General features: G+C 35.8%; 1 protein-coding gene across 15 annotated transcripts in view; it reads left to right on the top strand.

The window, feature by feature from the left end:
- DENND1B (DENN domain containing 1B) overlaps positions 1-13593 on the top strand; it is a 287699-nt gene that overhangs the window by 156857 nt on the left and 117249 nt on the right. For all 15 annotated transcript variants that reach the window (XM_064273444.1, XM_064273448.1, XM_064273449.1 and 12 more), the window contains 2 exons: positions 6788-6888; positions 12704-12749. In XM_064273444.1, the coding sequence (XP_064129514.1) occupies positions 6788-6888; positions 12704-12749 (147 nt within the window). The remainder of the gene's footprint in view (positions 1-6787; positions 6889-12703; positions 12750-13593) is intronic.

Genomic DNA, 13593 nt, shown 5'->3' on the forward strand with positions numbered 1-13593 from the left:
GACTCGACGGCACTGGGCTTTTTTTTGGTGAGCACATGGGTAGTGCCTCACTAGGGGTGTGTTCTTGGGCCTTGATTTAACTTTACCTCAGTATCCCTATCTGTAAAATGAACAAAAGAATGACTACGTGAAGCAAGCAAACAAGCAAGAACAATTTAGAATCATTTGACTAGGACAAACTAATAAACCAGTGTCCAAATCTGGGACCTGCCCGAAAGACTTGAGTATGGTGGAAAGAGATTAGAATGGATTTTTAATAATGAAGTACTAGGGTTTATTGTCCTACTAGGATGAAGGGAAGGAATGAAATGTAAAAACGTTTTTTAGCATGTAAAAGGATCTTTTAAAAAGGGCATAAAAAAAAAAAAGGCATATACAACCAAATACTGTCTTTTTTCACTATATAAAATTGCTATTTCTCCAGATATTTCCTTACAGCTATCACTTAATTGGGCTATTAGTTTTACTCAAGTTACAATGTTTTGTAGTTATAACAGCTTTGTATGTTTTAGCTACCTGTTATTTTGCTCTCGCTTTTTGGCCTAGGCTTTTAAATGTGGATGTAAATTAAACATGTTTAAACAGATGGTTTCTTTATGCTCTCCACCAAATTTTTCATTCTGTGTGGAATTTATCACATTCCCATCTGTAACAGATTATTCTGTATACCTACGTTTATAGTACTTAAATTTCTGAATTAAATATTGATTCAGTTAAAAATCAGACGAAGTCTGTATTCTGTGTTTCGGGATTTTATGCTTAGAGGCTATGATTCTACCCCTCAGTAACTCATATAGAACTGTAGTTGAAAGGAGTAGATTTCTACCTAAGTATAAGGCACAGTCTAGCTAAGAGTTATTAGAGACTAGAAGAATGGGAGGAGTCATGGTGGCAAAGTGGTTAAGAGGTCAGGCTGCTAATCAGAAAGTCTGGCAATTTGAATCCACCAGCTGCTCCTTGGAAACTACCTATGGGGTAGTTCTACTCTGTCCTATAGGATCGCTATGAGTCGATGGCATACAGCAAAAACAGCAGAAGAATGGGAGTAACATTATGAGATCTTTACTTGCAAAGTGTGCTAGTTAGAATTTTTATGCTGATTTTCATTGTGGCTGTTATACTAGGTGGGTTGTTTTTCCTGCTGCTCACTTTGGAATCTGATACACTGTCAGGTTTCTTTCTTTTTTTTTTTTTTTTGCTTACGATATGTCATGGATTGAATTATGTCCCTCCAAAAGTGTGTGTATCAGTTTGACTGGGCCATGACTCCCAGTACCCTGTGATGTTCCTCTATGTTGTAAATCCTACCTCCATGATGTTAACGAGGGAGGATGGACAGCAGTTGTATTAGCGAGGCAGGACTCAGTCTACAAGATTGGATTGTGTTTTGAGGCAATCTCTTGAGATATGAAAGAGAGAAGTGAGCAGAGAGACAGGGGGATCTCATACCACCAAGGAAATCAATGCCTGGAGCAGAGCGCGTCCTTTGGATCTGGGGTCCTTGCTCAAAGAAGCTCCTCGGTCCGGGGGAACACTGGGGGGAACACTGAGGAGAAGGCCGGCAGAGAGAGAAGGCCTTCCCCTGGAGCTGACGCCCTGAATTTAGACTTTGAGCCTACGTTACTGTGAGAAAACAAACTTCTCTTTGTTAAAGCCATCCACTTGTGGTATTTCTAACAGCACTGGATGACTAACACACAATATATTTCTATTTAATTGTTTACAGTGTTGCTTAGTTTTATTGACAGGCTGATTTCCTCTAACAAATATAATTTTAACTTTAATAGGAACAAATCAGATTTTCTGTCACAAAAGGAAAGAGCTATGGTTTGGATTCCAAGTTAAGTGTACTTGCAGACACAGGTTAAGGTGATAACTTGTAGAGTTTTTATCAATTATCTCATCCTTTGAACACTTTCTAAGGAATTCATTCCATCAGTTTCCTTTTGAAGGTACAGACTGGGACGGCTGAACAAGTGTTGTTAATCATTTTTTGTCTCTCGTAGCCTCCTAAGTGTTTCCTACAAAGGTCAGCTGCTCTCACCTATTGGATTGTTCAGTCCAAAGATGCATTAGCCATTATATAATTAGTGTAAAATATTTCCCATCAGAAGGCATTATTTAAAGCCCTATAATGATGGGAAATATGAATCATTGCCTATCAAAAGACAGTTTAAAATAGTGGTTAAGGTATTCTAGATCCGGGCTGCCCGGGTTCATATCCTGGCTTTGCCACATACCAGCTGCGTGTGATCTTGGGCAGTTGGTTTAACTTTGCCATAGTGTTCTGATCTGTAAAATGGGAATAATGATAATACTACCTCCATAAGGTTATTGTGAGGATTAAATACGAGTACTTCAAGTACTCAGTGAAGTACCTGGATCATAATAAGCACTGTGTGAATGTTTGCTATTAATATTATTACTATCAATTCTGTCAATGGCAGCTTCCATTAGACCTGGTGGCCTTAGACTAGAAGTTACTTCTATGACTAAGTTCACTTTAATGTCAGGGTTCTTCCTCTGATTTCACTGGCCCCGGTTCTTGTCTCCTCACATGGGTTTCATATATACTCATTTTATAATTAGAGTCAATGGGAAAACGATATTCCTAATGATTTTATTTTGCATTGGTCAGCACTTTTAGGCTGTATCAGTTCAATATACTGAATATGCGTTATGAAATTATATGTTAATTTTAAACATTTATATGCCATTTAACAAAGATGATAAGGCATTTTTTTCTTAAATCTTTATTTGGGTGATTTTATTTTCTCTGAAAATTATTTCCTATCCAGCTTTTTCTTAATCAGATGCTTATTACAATGTATTATTCCTTCAGTTTCCAAAATACAATGCCAGAGATACATTTCAACTCAAGCACTGAAACTTCTTCCCCCACCCTCTTCCTTGCTTTCGTGAAAATAGCTGTTTTATAGAAGAAACAACTGAATATTAGAAAAACAATTTGGAGCCCTAGTCCTGTCACCAGCCAGACATAATCTTGAGTAATTCTGGATCTAAAAGGCTATATGATATGTCATTTCCCTTTAGCCTTGAAGATTTAGTAGATCATAAATAACTTTAAAATAATAAGACTTTTCTTATTTGGCTTATAAAATTGATCTCTTTTTTTATGATACTTTACACTGCAAGTGAACTTCTAAAATAAGTAGTTATTTTCCCTTAATTTGCATAGTTCTCAAAAAGTTCCCAGTAAATAATATATTTTGACAGCATTCTCTTCAGAGGTATGGAAAGTCTCATCCAGAATAAAATTTAGAGTCTTTGACATAGTCTGGAAGGCCGTCCAGCCCTGACTCTACTTGCCTCTCCGGCTTCATGTCCTGTCCTTCCCCTTACTCCAATCTGATAACAACAACCTCCCCACTCCTCCCTGGAGAGTCCACCTCAGGACCTTTGAGTGCATTGGTTCCTTAGCCTGGAGTGCCCTTCTCCCCAAATCCACAATAGTATGCATCCTCTCTTCAGTTGGGTCTCAGTTCAGATGTCACCATATCAGTGTTCTTCACTAGCTCTCCTATCTAAAACAGCCCCTCCATCCCTCTGCAGCCCGTACTCTGCTTTTAGGTTTCCTTATAGCCTTATCTCTAACAGATATAACATAGATTTTACTTGTTTGTTGTCTGCCTCCCTCACTAACATGTAAGCTCCACAAAAACAGGGACTGCTGTGTTCAGTGATATGTCCTTGGTGACTAGTAAGGATTTGTGATAACATGTAGCAGGCACTCAAAAAATTTTGTTGAATTAAGCAAAAAAAATTGTTATGAGGCATTTAGAGATGATGTTTAGATATACTTTGAAGATACGAATTATAGTCCATTTAAAATGTTCTGTTAACCACTTGGATTGAAAAAAAAAATCCCTAATGATTAATAAGAATATGAAATATTAGAACTGATCTGATCTAAGAATAAAGATTATTAGATCTATCAGAAACAGTATTTGCAGATTACTTAATTATAGACTTCTTATTTTGAGGGTTAGGAATCTCTAGCATGTGTTCCAGAGATCACGTAGGTTGTGAGTGACCGAGTCCTAACCTTGTGTGCATGATATACGTAACTGCTATTTTACACAACTTATCTATAACTGTATTTAATTTTATAGTAATTTTATTTTCCTTAATTATATTTTTCTTCACTTGCAACTTTACAATCTTGTCTACAAAAGTGTATACTGTATTAGTATCGTATCTATTTAAAAAAAAAACAAATCTCAGTTGTCGCATGCTGCTGGTGGATAAGGGACTCTTCTTTGATAAGCTGCTGCCTCTTTTGGATGTCTCACAGTTACCACAGAAGCAATATTTGCAAAAGTAAATTCCTCATAGTTTTCATCCAAATCTGATTCTTCTGCTATATTACTTTTAATAATTAATTCTAGTTGCTTAGGCTACAAACTGTGGTTCAGGGAGAGGTCATAGTGTAATTTCCTCTCCCTGTCACTTATCGCAAGACATTGCCAAGTCCAGTAGAGCTTCCTTCTCTGCCAGGAGACCCTGATTAGCAGAGAAACTCTCTGCCAAATGGCGACTGTGACATAAAGTTTGCGACTCTGCTTACAATCAGAGAAACCATCTTGTAAGAAGCCAGTCGAATTCACTAGATAATACCGTGTCTTATTAACAGATAATTCATAACTTCATTAAAAGATGACCACTGGGGGATAGGGAATGTATCTATGTAGCATTTAATAGAGTGCTTAGGACACTGAGTGCACCCAGGAAGATAAGGTGCCCTTATAATTTCTCACTTTCAGAATACATTTTATTTTAGAGCACAGTTTTAGAATGCATTTATTTATACTGTTATTATTTTCCTAACAATAAAAAGAAACACTTCCCTTTAAAAAAAAAATTAGGTGTTTTGAAAGTCATCTGTGTGTAGCATCTCATCTATTTTGGAAAACTTTGGTTAATTAGCTACATTTCAGAGCTACATAAGTTCTTTTAGCCCATCAGGTTACACTAAAGGGATGGAAAGAGTTAATGCACTTTAAAGGTATCTAATTTAGGACCTTTAGGACCAGGCATCTTGACAGAGTACCTGCAAGCTCTCGGAGAATTTGACATAATGAATTAGATCAAGCCCATTTTCATTTCCCTGAAGTATGTAACATAAAAAAATTCATGCTCTGTAATTGTTAAATAAAAGTATTTGGATGCCTCCTAGTGGCATGTTATATGCTCTAATTAAGGAATTTAAAAAATAACAATGTCACTGAATTGTACATGTAAAATTTGTTGAAATGGTGTATCTTTTGCTGTGTATATTTTCACAAAAAATAACTAAAAAGGTAATATATATTGAAAGAATACTGTAGGTAAACTATTAAAGCTTGCAAGTGCAAAGCACCAACACTCTTTAATGATAGCGTCATAAATGGAATAAGAATACATTACTTGCCATATAAAATTGATTAAAATTGAACTGAAAAAAATATGTACACTCACATACACATACATCACACACACATGTAAATACCATATGACAATGTTGAGTATATTTTTAATGAGACATTTTATGTTTTTGGTTCATATAGGATTATTTTAATCATTTTTTTAATTTAATGGAAGTATTTTGCATTTGAATAGCCCAAATATTGCTGTTAATATGATTTGGATCGATTGGTGTGCATTTATTCTTTTAAATTAAATGTGATTATCATGTGTACGTTTGAATTTCTTTGTATAACAGTAAAATAGAGATAATGACTTATAGAAAGTCTGTAAGTCATTTTCCTGATAGATTTTTAAAATCCCGATTTTCAAGTCAAATAAAATGATTTAATTGGTAACCTTGAAATGCAGACTATAGCAAAGCTTTAAAATGATGAAAGTGCTGATTTAATTATTGCTTTAATCACTAAATTATAGAAATACAATTTAAAATGCAAAAAAAAAATCATATGGAAAGAATTCTGATGAGGGCCAAGAGGAGGGAGAAAAAAGGGGAGATGTCCTTTTGTTAAGCATTCCGAAATGCTTAATTAATGGTTTGCCACAGCAAAACAATCAAAATGGCAATTACCTTTAAAATAGCAACACTGTAATTGCAGCTGTTGTGATATAAAGCCAGGAAACAAAATGTTAACCTGGAATGAACAGTTTAAATATGAAATTATGATATACTTGGCTTCCCGTAGCACAGCTGTCAAGCTCGGGCAGCTCGCTGGTCAATAGTGACATTCCATGTGTCGGTGAACAGAGTCTCTCGATGCCGTAACCCGCAGTTCACACGTTACTGAAGCTCCAAGTGTCGCACATTCAGGTCCCCTGGTATTACTGCAGCTTCCAGACCCTCCTGACTGGCTCCTGTTTCATTCCTTGGCAATCTGCCCTAATGATATCCCTCAGGAGCTCTCAGCCTCTCTTCCTTTCCATATTTAATCGTGGTATGTTAATCTGAGTGATGTACAAACTCTGCTGCACAAATTGTAATTTCCTATAGTCTTTTCTAAGACGCTTACCTAATTTTTCAGTTTTACTTTTATTTATTTTGGAGTTTTGACCCCAAACTCTGTATTTTCAGATAGTTCCAACTGTCTGTATAAGATCCCCAAGAAGCTACGTTTGCTGTTTATGTATTTTTCTGAGAGGCCTTGAAACGAAAGGCTTTTATGTACAGAACTGGTAAAGATGATGTGATTTATGTCATTAAGTAAGTTGTTTCACAGTTATCATTAACCTCTGATACTTTGAGCGTGCCTGTTTGTTTGGGGGTCAGCAGCGACTCACTGCTGTTGCCTTTTACACATTTCAGTTAACCGCCTGCCTCCACGGATCAGCTGCCCTGCTCTACCCTATGTTCTGGCAGCACATATACATCCCAGTGCTGCCCCCACACCTGCTGGACTACTGCTGGTAAGCTGGCTTCTGCCCCAGGTGCCTATCAATCTGGGTTTCATGATTGGGGGGAAAAAATCATTTAGCTGTAGATTAGGCAACCTTCATGCATATGTAAAAGGTATCACATAAACTTGACTTTGAGGTAAGTTATAAGTATTAAAAGGTGCTTCTATGATGGGCAGAGTAGTTCTTTTCAAATGTAGCAAAATTGTACACTTGGCAAGGTTATAGTGCTTTTGATTTTGTGAGTTTTTTTTTCTGCGGTCATTCAGATAATAAAGTGCATTAATAGAAGCAAAGACAATCTTAGTTTGTGGTTAGGAAAATTGTGCAGAAGTTCTGATATGACCCAGCATCCTAGCTGTCAGAATTCGTCTGGAGTGTCTGCCAAATATCAGGTTGTCTGTCAGGCCACACTTCGTTTTGCCTTTACCTCAGGCACACTTCCCTTTCCCCCTCTTCCCTTAATAACGTACCAAATAGCAACAAAGGGGTTGCCTGGAATGTAATGATACCTTGAATTTCTGGTTTAAGTCAGAGTCTCAGCTTTAAGCCGCTTTGAAAAGCAGTGTTAAAGAGTTTTGGGAGTAATTCTGAAAAACTTCCTGGAGTTACAGATGACTACCAGTGATCTGACTCTTTCAGAATTCAACCAGGCCTTCAGGACTTCCCTGTTCTTTACAGTGAGGTTAGGTCATGATGAGACTCCCCCAGCAGCAGCCTTGGGATCTTCTTCTGGACCGTGGGGTAGAGTGTTATTGCATAACCATCGTCTGTAGGCATAGCTAATTCTTAAGAAACCTAATGGGTTTTCTCCCAAAACCATCTTAAACTCATACTCATGAACTTGTGTGCACGCACACACAGAAGAAAATCATTTTGACCTTAATGTTCTTGTTTATAACACAGCTAATGTTATTTTAAAACAAACAAACAAAAAACCTTTTTATAATTATTTAGTTAATTTCCTTATTTTATGAAAGGCAGATCATTTAAAATATTTTAAGATTAAAATGATTTAAGTTCATACACAGGTTTTCCATTAAGATTTTATGACTAGCCCTCTTTAGATTCAGTGATTATAACAGTACATCTTTGGCTACATACTGAGCGTACCAATATATTGTGTGTTTCCACAGCACGGCAATAACACTAGTATTGATAATGCTGTGGGGCAGGTACCCAGTGACCTACTAGAGCAGTTCCACTTTTTGAGTACTGTAAAGGAGAAACAGTTTGGCAGGAGACTATAGGAATGCACTTTGCATTGTAAGGCATCACACACACAAGTCTAAGAGTGGAGGTAGATCTATAAATAGGCTCTTTTGGTATTCATGTTCAAGGTTGTCTCTGACCAAGATACCTAGAATACTTTAGCATACTTGAAGGCAGGGACTGCAATTTATTCATGTTGTTACATGCCATAAATTTTTGCACATAGTGCTCAATCATTAAAATTTGTTAATTTAAAAAAGATTTTTACAAAAGTATTTTAAAATATATTGATACATGATTTTAAAAATGTATGGGAGTCAGTGGTTCAAGAGCTAACAGTTTGTTTTTTTTTTAAATCATATATAATGTTAATGATATCTTAATTTCTGTGAAAATGTTCTGACCTCTTAGGAGGTCACACTCCTTTAAGCTCAGTTTTCTTTGATGATTTACACATTTAGCATTTTCTAAAAATATGGCTGTTTAGCAACAATACAGGTAGTTCTGTACTGATTCTTCCAGAGCTGTTATGTCTTCTTGACACTTTCTGTCTACCACAAAGTCCTCCTTTTTCTGCTGTTCCCACTGAATGGAGGAAGCCTGCCATATGTTTCAGTCCCTGGAATTGTCTCGCTTGTTTCTAATATCTGAAATAGGACAAGTGCTAACAGTCCTCATTCCAAACACCTTCCTGGGCCAGAGATTACAGTACTGATACTCAAACAAGGAGTTACCCAAGACTTCCTGAACCTAAGGCCACAATGATGTGACTCAGTTTATATCATGGAAACTGGTCAGTGTAATAAAAATACTCTTAGAAATAGCCATGTAAGACTCCAGCTTTCTTCTATTCTCAGAAAAGTCAATGACTCTACTACTTCCTGAGGAAAATAGTTAATCTCTGCTTTGCATTCTTGAAGAGAGAGATAAATTACATGTTATCCCTTCAATCTCATTGTCTTTGGATAAAGAATTGTTTATATTCCACTTCAAAAACATCATCAGAAACATTTGGTAGGAGTGGGTGAATCTTCGCTAAGCCTTCCAGATTGACTGAGACTTTCCAAATCCTGAGGGAATCCTAGGCCCTGGAAGTATTTTTGCTTTTGGGTCTGGTACCTCTGGTGTGGCATAGAATGTAGAGAGTCATAATGCCATCTTGTGACCATGAATGGATATCACATCTTGGTCCACGGATGAAAGTTGGTTTGTTTATTGGTTCATTCATTCATTCATCACACATTTAGTGAACACATTATTTGCCAGACTGTGAGTATATAATGGAATGAGTAAGACTTAGTTCCTACCCTTGAGGAGTTTACATTCACAGATAGGAACACACACACGCACATACACAGAGAAAGAGAAAGATAAGTACTTACAATATTATGAGTACTATATTAGGAGTATACAGAAGACCATGAGTGGGAACACAGAGGAAGAAGTGGTCTATACTGCCTGGTTGGTTAAGGAAGCCTACAGGGAAGAAGTGGCACCATCTGCTTTTTCCCTCAATGGACTGGTATAAGAGTGCTTTTGGGTGATGTTTCTGGAGGCATGATGGCACAGTGGTTAAGAGCTCAGCTGCTAACCAAAAGGTCTGCAGTTCGAATCCACCAACTGATCCTTGGAAATCCTATGGAGCGGTTCTAATCTGTCCTGTAGGGTTGCTACGAGTCAGAATTGACTCAATGGCAACGGGTTTGATTTTTATTTTTTGGTTATGACATTACCAAATACGCTTAACCTGTCTGAGTCCATAAACACGTTGGAGGTAATGTGACTCTAGAACTGGTAAAATTATAATTGCTTGTTATTTGTTCAGGCAGTGGTTGAGGAATTTTTAAAAAATTTATTTAGACCGCCTGTCTGGCTCTTCCTTCTATGAAAGGAGTGGAATTAGCCTCTAAGAGAATAGTTTAAAAAAAAAAAAAAAACAGAAAATTATGTCCTTTAGACTGCCCTAAGTTAGTAGACTGCTGTTACAGTCTACCTCATGGGTGATCTCTTTGTAAGAAAACCAAAAAAGCAAAAAGGGGCTATCACACAGAAATTATTTTTGAGTAAAGATTAACTGCCTCCAAAAAGGAGAAGCAGCCATGATAGAGCCTTCTGCATCCCACCTCTGCAAAATAACTTCATCAACAGAAAGATCTAGGATACTTTTGCACATGGACGATAAAGCATCTGTGTTGCCAAGGACCTCTTCCTGACTTATTAATGTCATAATCTAATTAGGGAATTTCAGCTAGGGTTGTTGCAAAATTACTTTTCATGAGATTTGGCTGATTTGTACATAATCCAGTTTTCGTGAGAAAGAAGCAACTCTTCAATTAACTCTATATTCTGCAAAACATAATTATTTTAGGAAGTGATGCTCTAGATGTTTGCAGTTCCAGCATGTGTATGTTTTGTCTTTTGTTAGGAATTAGTGAGGACGAAAAAACAAAAAACATGTAGAGATACCCAGCAATCCCGTAATAAAGAGTGGCAAGATACTTTATTGTTAAGGTCCGCATAGGAGCTCTTTATTGATTTTTTTAATTCTAGTTTAATAATCCCTGTAAGTTTATTGTTTATATTTTAAGAAATAGCTTTCATAAAGTTTTAAAAGGGTTGTCTTAGATGTATTTCCTAGGACTTCAACAGGTTATTTACCACTTTTGGCTCTGATTTTAGGAAACTCTGATTCACCTGGTAGCCCCCCAACATCTGTAAAGTGGACATAATAATTTTATTTTTAGGAGGCTTTTAAATATTCTGATTAACATTCATTTTATTAAAATGTTCTTTGAAATTTAAGTTACTATGGACTTTGTGTACTATAAATTTTGTGGGTAGGATAACCTAACCTGGGCTGAATTGGTAATTTGCACAGCGAATTTAATAATTTAATACTATTTTGGATGTGGCAAGGCTTGACATAATTAAGATCTTGAGAGTTGCCTGTTTTGTGAAGGTTGTCTGAACCCAGTCGTGGGAGCTCAGAGTAATTAATAACATGTATTTTATGTCTTCTGTGGAGTCACAAAAGGAATTCCATGGTTGAGAGCTTGAGCTAGTACCAGGCTTCCCTTATTTAAGCAAAATTGGAACAGTCTACATTTGTTCCTCCCATTTCCTTTTGAAGGCAGAAAATCTGTTAGGTCTTAAGGATATCAAGGCCTGTCAGTAGTTGCCAATTTTTGGTCAAATGAAATATCCAGAATATCAGATCAATTCCAGGTGGTCTGTTGTATTAAACAATAACAACAACAAAAACCAAAATAGGAAAGGTACAAAGCCACAACAGATAAAGACAGCTGGGAATTAGAACCTAGTACAATAAGAAGTAATAAACTAGAATGTATAGGTTAAGGAGAATTCATGATATATCGGCTAGTGTTTAGCCATCGATAAATAAATGTGGAACCATTTGAGGTTATTTTGAAAACTCTGAGTCTGTTGAGGTTCTTACTTTTTTTTTTTTTAATCTATTACTGGTTCTCAGAGGTAAACTGGACATGCACAAGTTTGGACAGCTCTATTTCAGGGATGACAGTGATGTCTGGAAGAGTATGTAGATCCTCTGAGAAAGAGGGTTATACGTTTTCATTAACAGAAGAGGTTTATGTTCAGTAGAGCACAAAGATTTCTGTAAAGATTTGCTAACAGTGTTTTATTTTGAAATAGGCACTTATTCACATATATTACCTATGCAGACATCTGTGCATTCTTATGTTTTCCTGTTAAATAATATTTTTGATTTGAAAAGTCAGATTGAATAGCTTCCTTCTTGTATTTCATGAGAAATATTTCTGAAAATACTAGTAATTCTGATTTTATGTGTTACAAGAACTATTTACATTCCATATTCTCCTGTAGGGTAGGAACTCCATGGGGGTAGACATATTGTATGTTCCAAATATAATATGTTGAATTAATTAATTCAGAGTCATCCTTACACTTATTTGAGTATTTTTATATTTATTGAAATTATTTTATTAGTAAAAGTGAAAGTGGGATAAATCTGAATTTATAAAGTTTAAATAAAAGGCAAGATATGTGAGAGTTAAGATAGCACAGAGACAGGATCACATTAGGAGAGGAGCTTATTTACCTTTGCACCCCTGGTTCTGGGACAGTGCCTAGCACACAGTAGGACTCAGTACATATGTGGTGACTGAGACTGACTGACTGATGGATAGTAGGTATGAAAGAATGAAAATGCATTAGGAGAATCACAGAGATAAGCATTTAGTTGAGTAAGAAAAATGTGTACAAAATGTGAGTACATTTGATGAGTATTTCAGATATATTTGCTATAAAGTATGTGGAAAAGATTCAACTCAGACTATGGCCTAGACCTGATAATCTTCTTAAATAAAAAAAGTTTTTTAGGATTACAACTCTTTATTTAAAAATTTTATGTAAATCAACCTTAATTTGAGTATACTAAAGACCTCTAAAATTAAATTTGAGTTTTAAATATGGAATAATTTTAAATATCTGTAATGTGGTGCTTTGATAGAGCTATGCATTTAATAAATTTCATTTTAAGCATTCTGAAATACTTACATAGTTGTTTAAGTTTCAGTGAACTGTATGAATATATACACATATATTTTTAATTTAGTGCCCCAATGCCATACCTGATTGGAATACACTCCAGCCTCATAGAGGTGAGTATCTTTCAGACATGAGATAGTAATAAATTAACTTATAAAAATAATAGTTAAAAGTTTTGTTTTGAATGAAAATAAATGGGAATAGTACAAAGCAATGACTAGTCTCATATATATAATATACTTACATGGTTATTTTGAAAAAGGTAATATTGAAATAATTTCATTTAAATTAGCACACTAAATGACAATCTTCAATGAAAATAGGTTGTATTTGGTAGAAGTTGCATAAACCAAACCAAACGAAGCCTGTTGCCGTTGAGTAGATTCCATCTCATAGCGAGCCTATAGGACAGAGTAGAACTGCCCTGTAGAGTTTCCAAGGAGGGCCCAGTGGATTCAAACTGCAGACCTTAGCATTTAACCACCGCACCACCAGAGTTTCTAAGACATTGTATGCTAAGTGTTAAATACTAACAGACTAGTCTTTGATCAACCACTTTCTTTATGGTAACTTAGAATCTTTTGTATTTCTTTCTCAGACCTATATTTTGAAAGTCAAATTTTAGATAATTATGAATCATAAGAGGAAAACATTTTCAGTCCTTTTGGGAAATTTAAAGTTTAGTAACTTATTTGCATTGTCACCATCTCATTCCAAATGATTTTTGTCACGAGTCATCACTGTAGTGAAACACCTTGACCTTTATCAGTGAGACGTCTTAGAAGATCAGCATCTTAACAAAATAAACAAAAGGTTTGGATCAAAACAAAACACTTGATCAATTGAGTGTCATCATTACGTTGGCGGATTTTAGTTCTATTGGAATTAATTTGGTTTTGAGCTAGTCATGCATATTATCTTTAACCCAATTTCTGATGAACAACAATTTAACCTAAA

This window comes from Loxodonta africana, chromosome 20 (genome assembly GCF_030014295.1).
Source record: "Loxodonta africana isolate mLoxAfr1 chromosome 20, mLoxAfr1.hap2, whole genome shotgun sequence".
Lineage (NCBI taxonomy): Eukaryota > Metazoa > Chordata > Mammalia > Proboscidea > Elephantidae > Loxodonta > Loxodonta africana.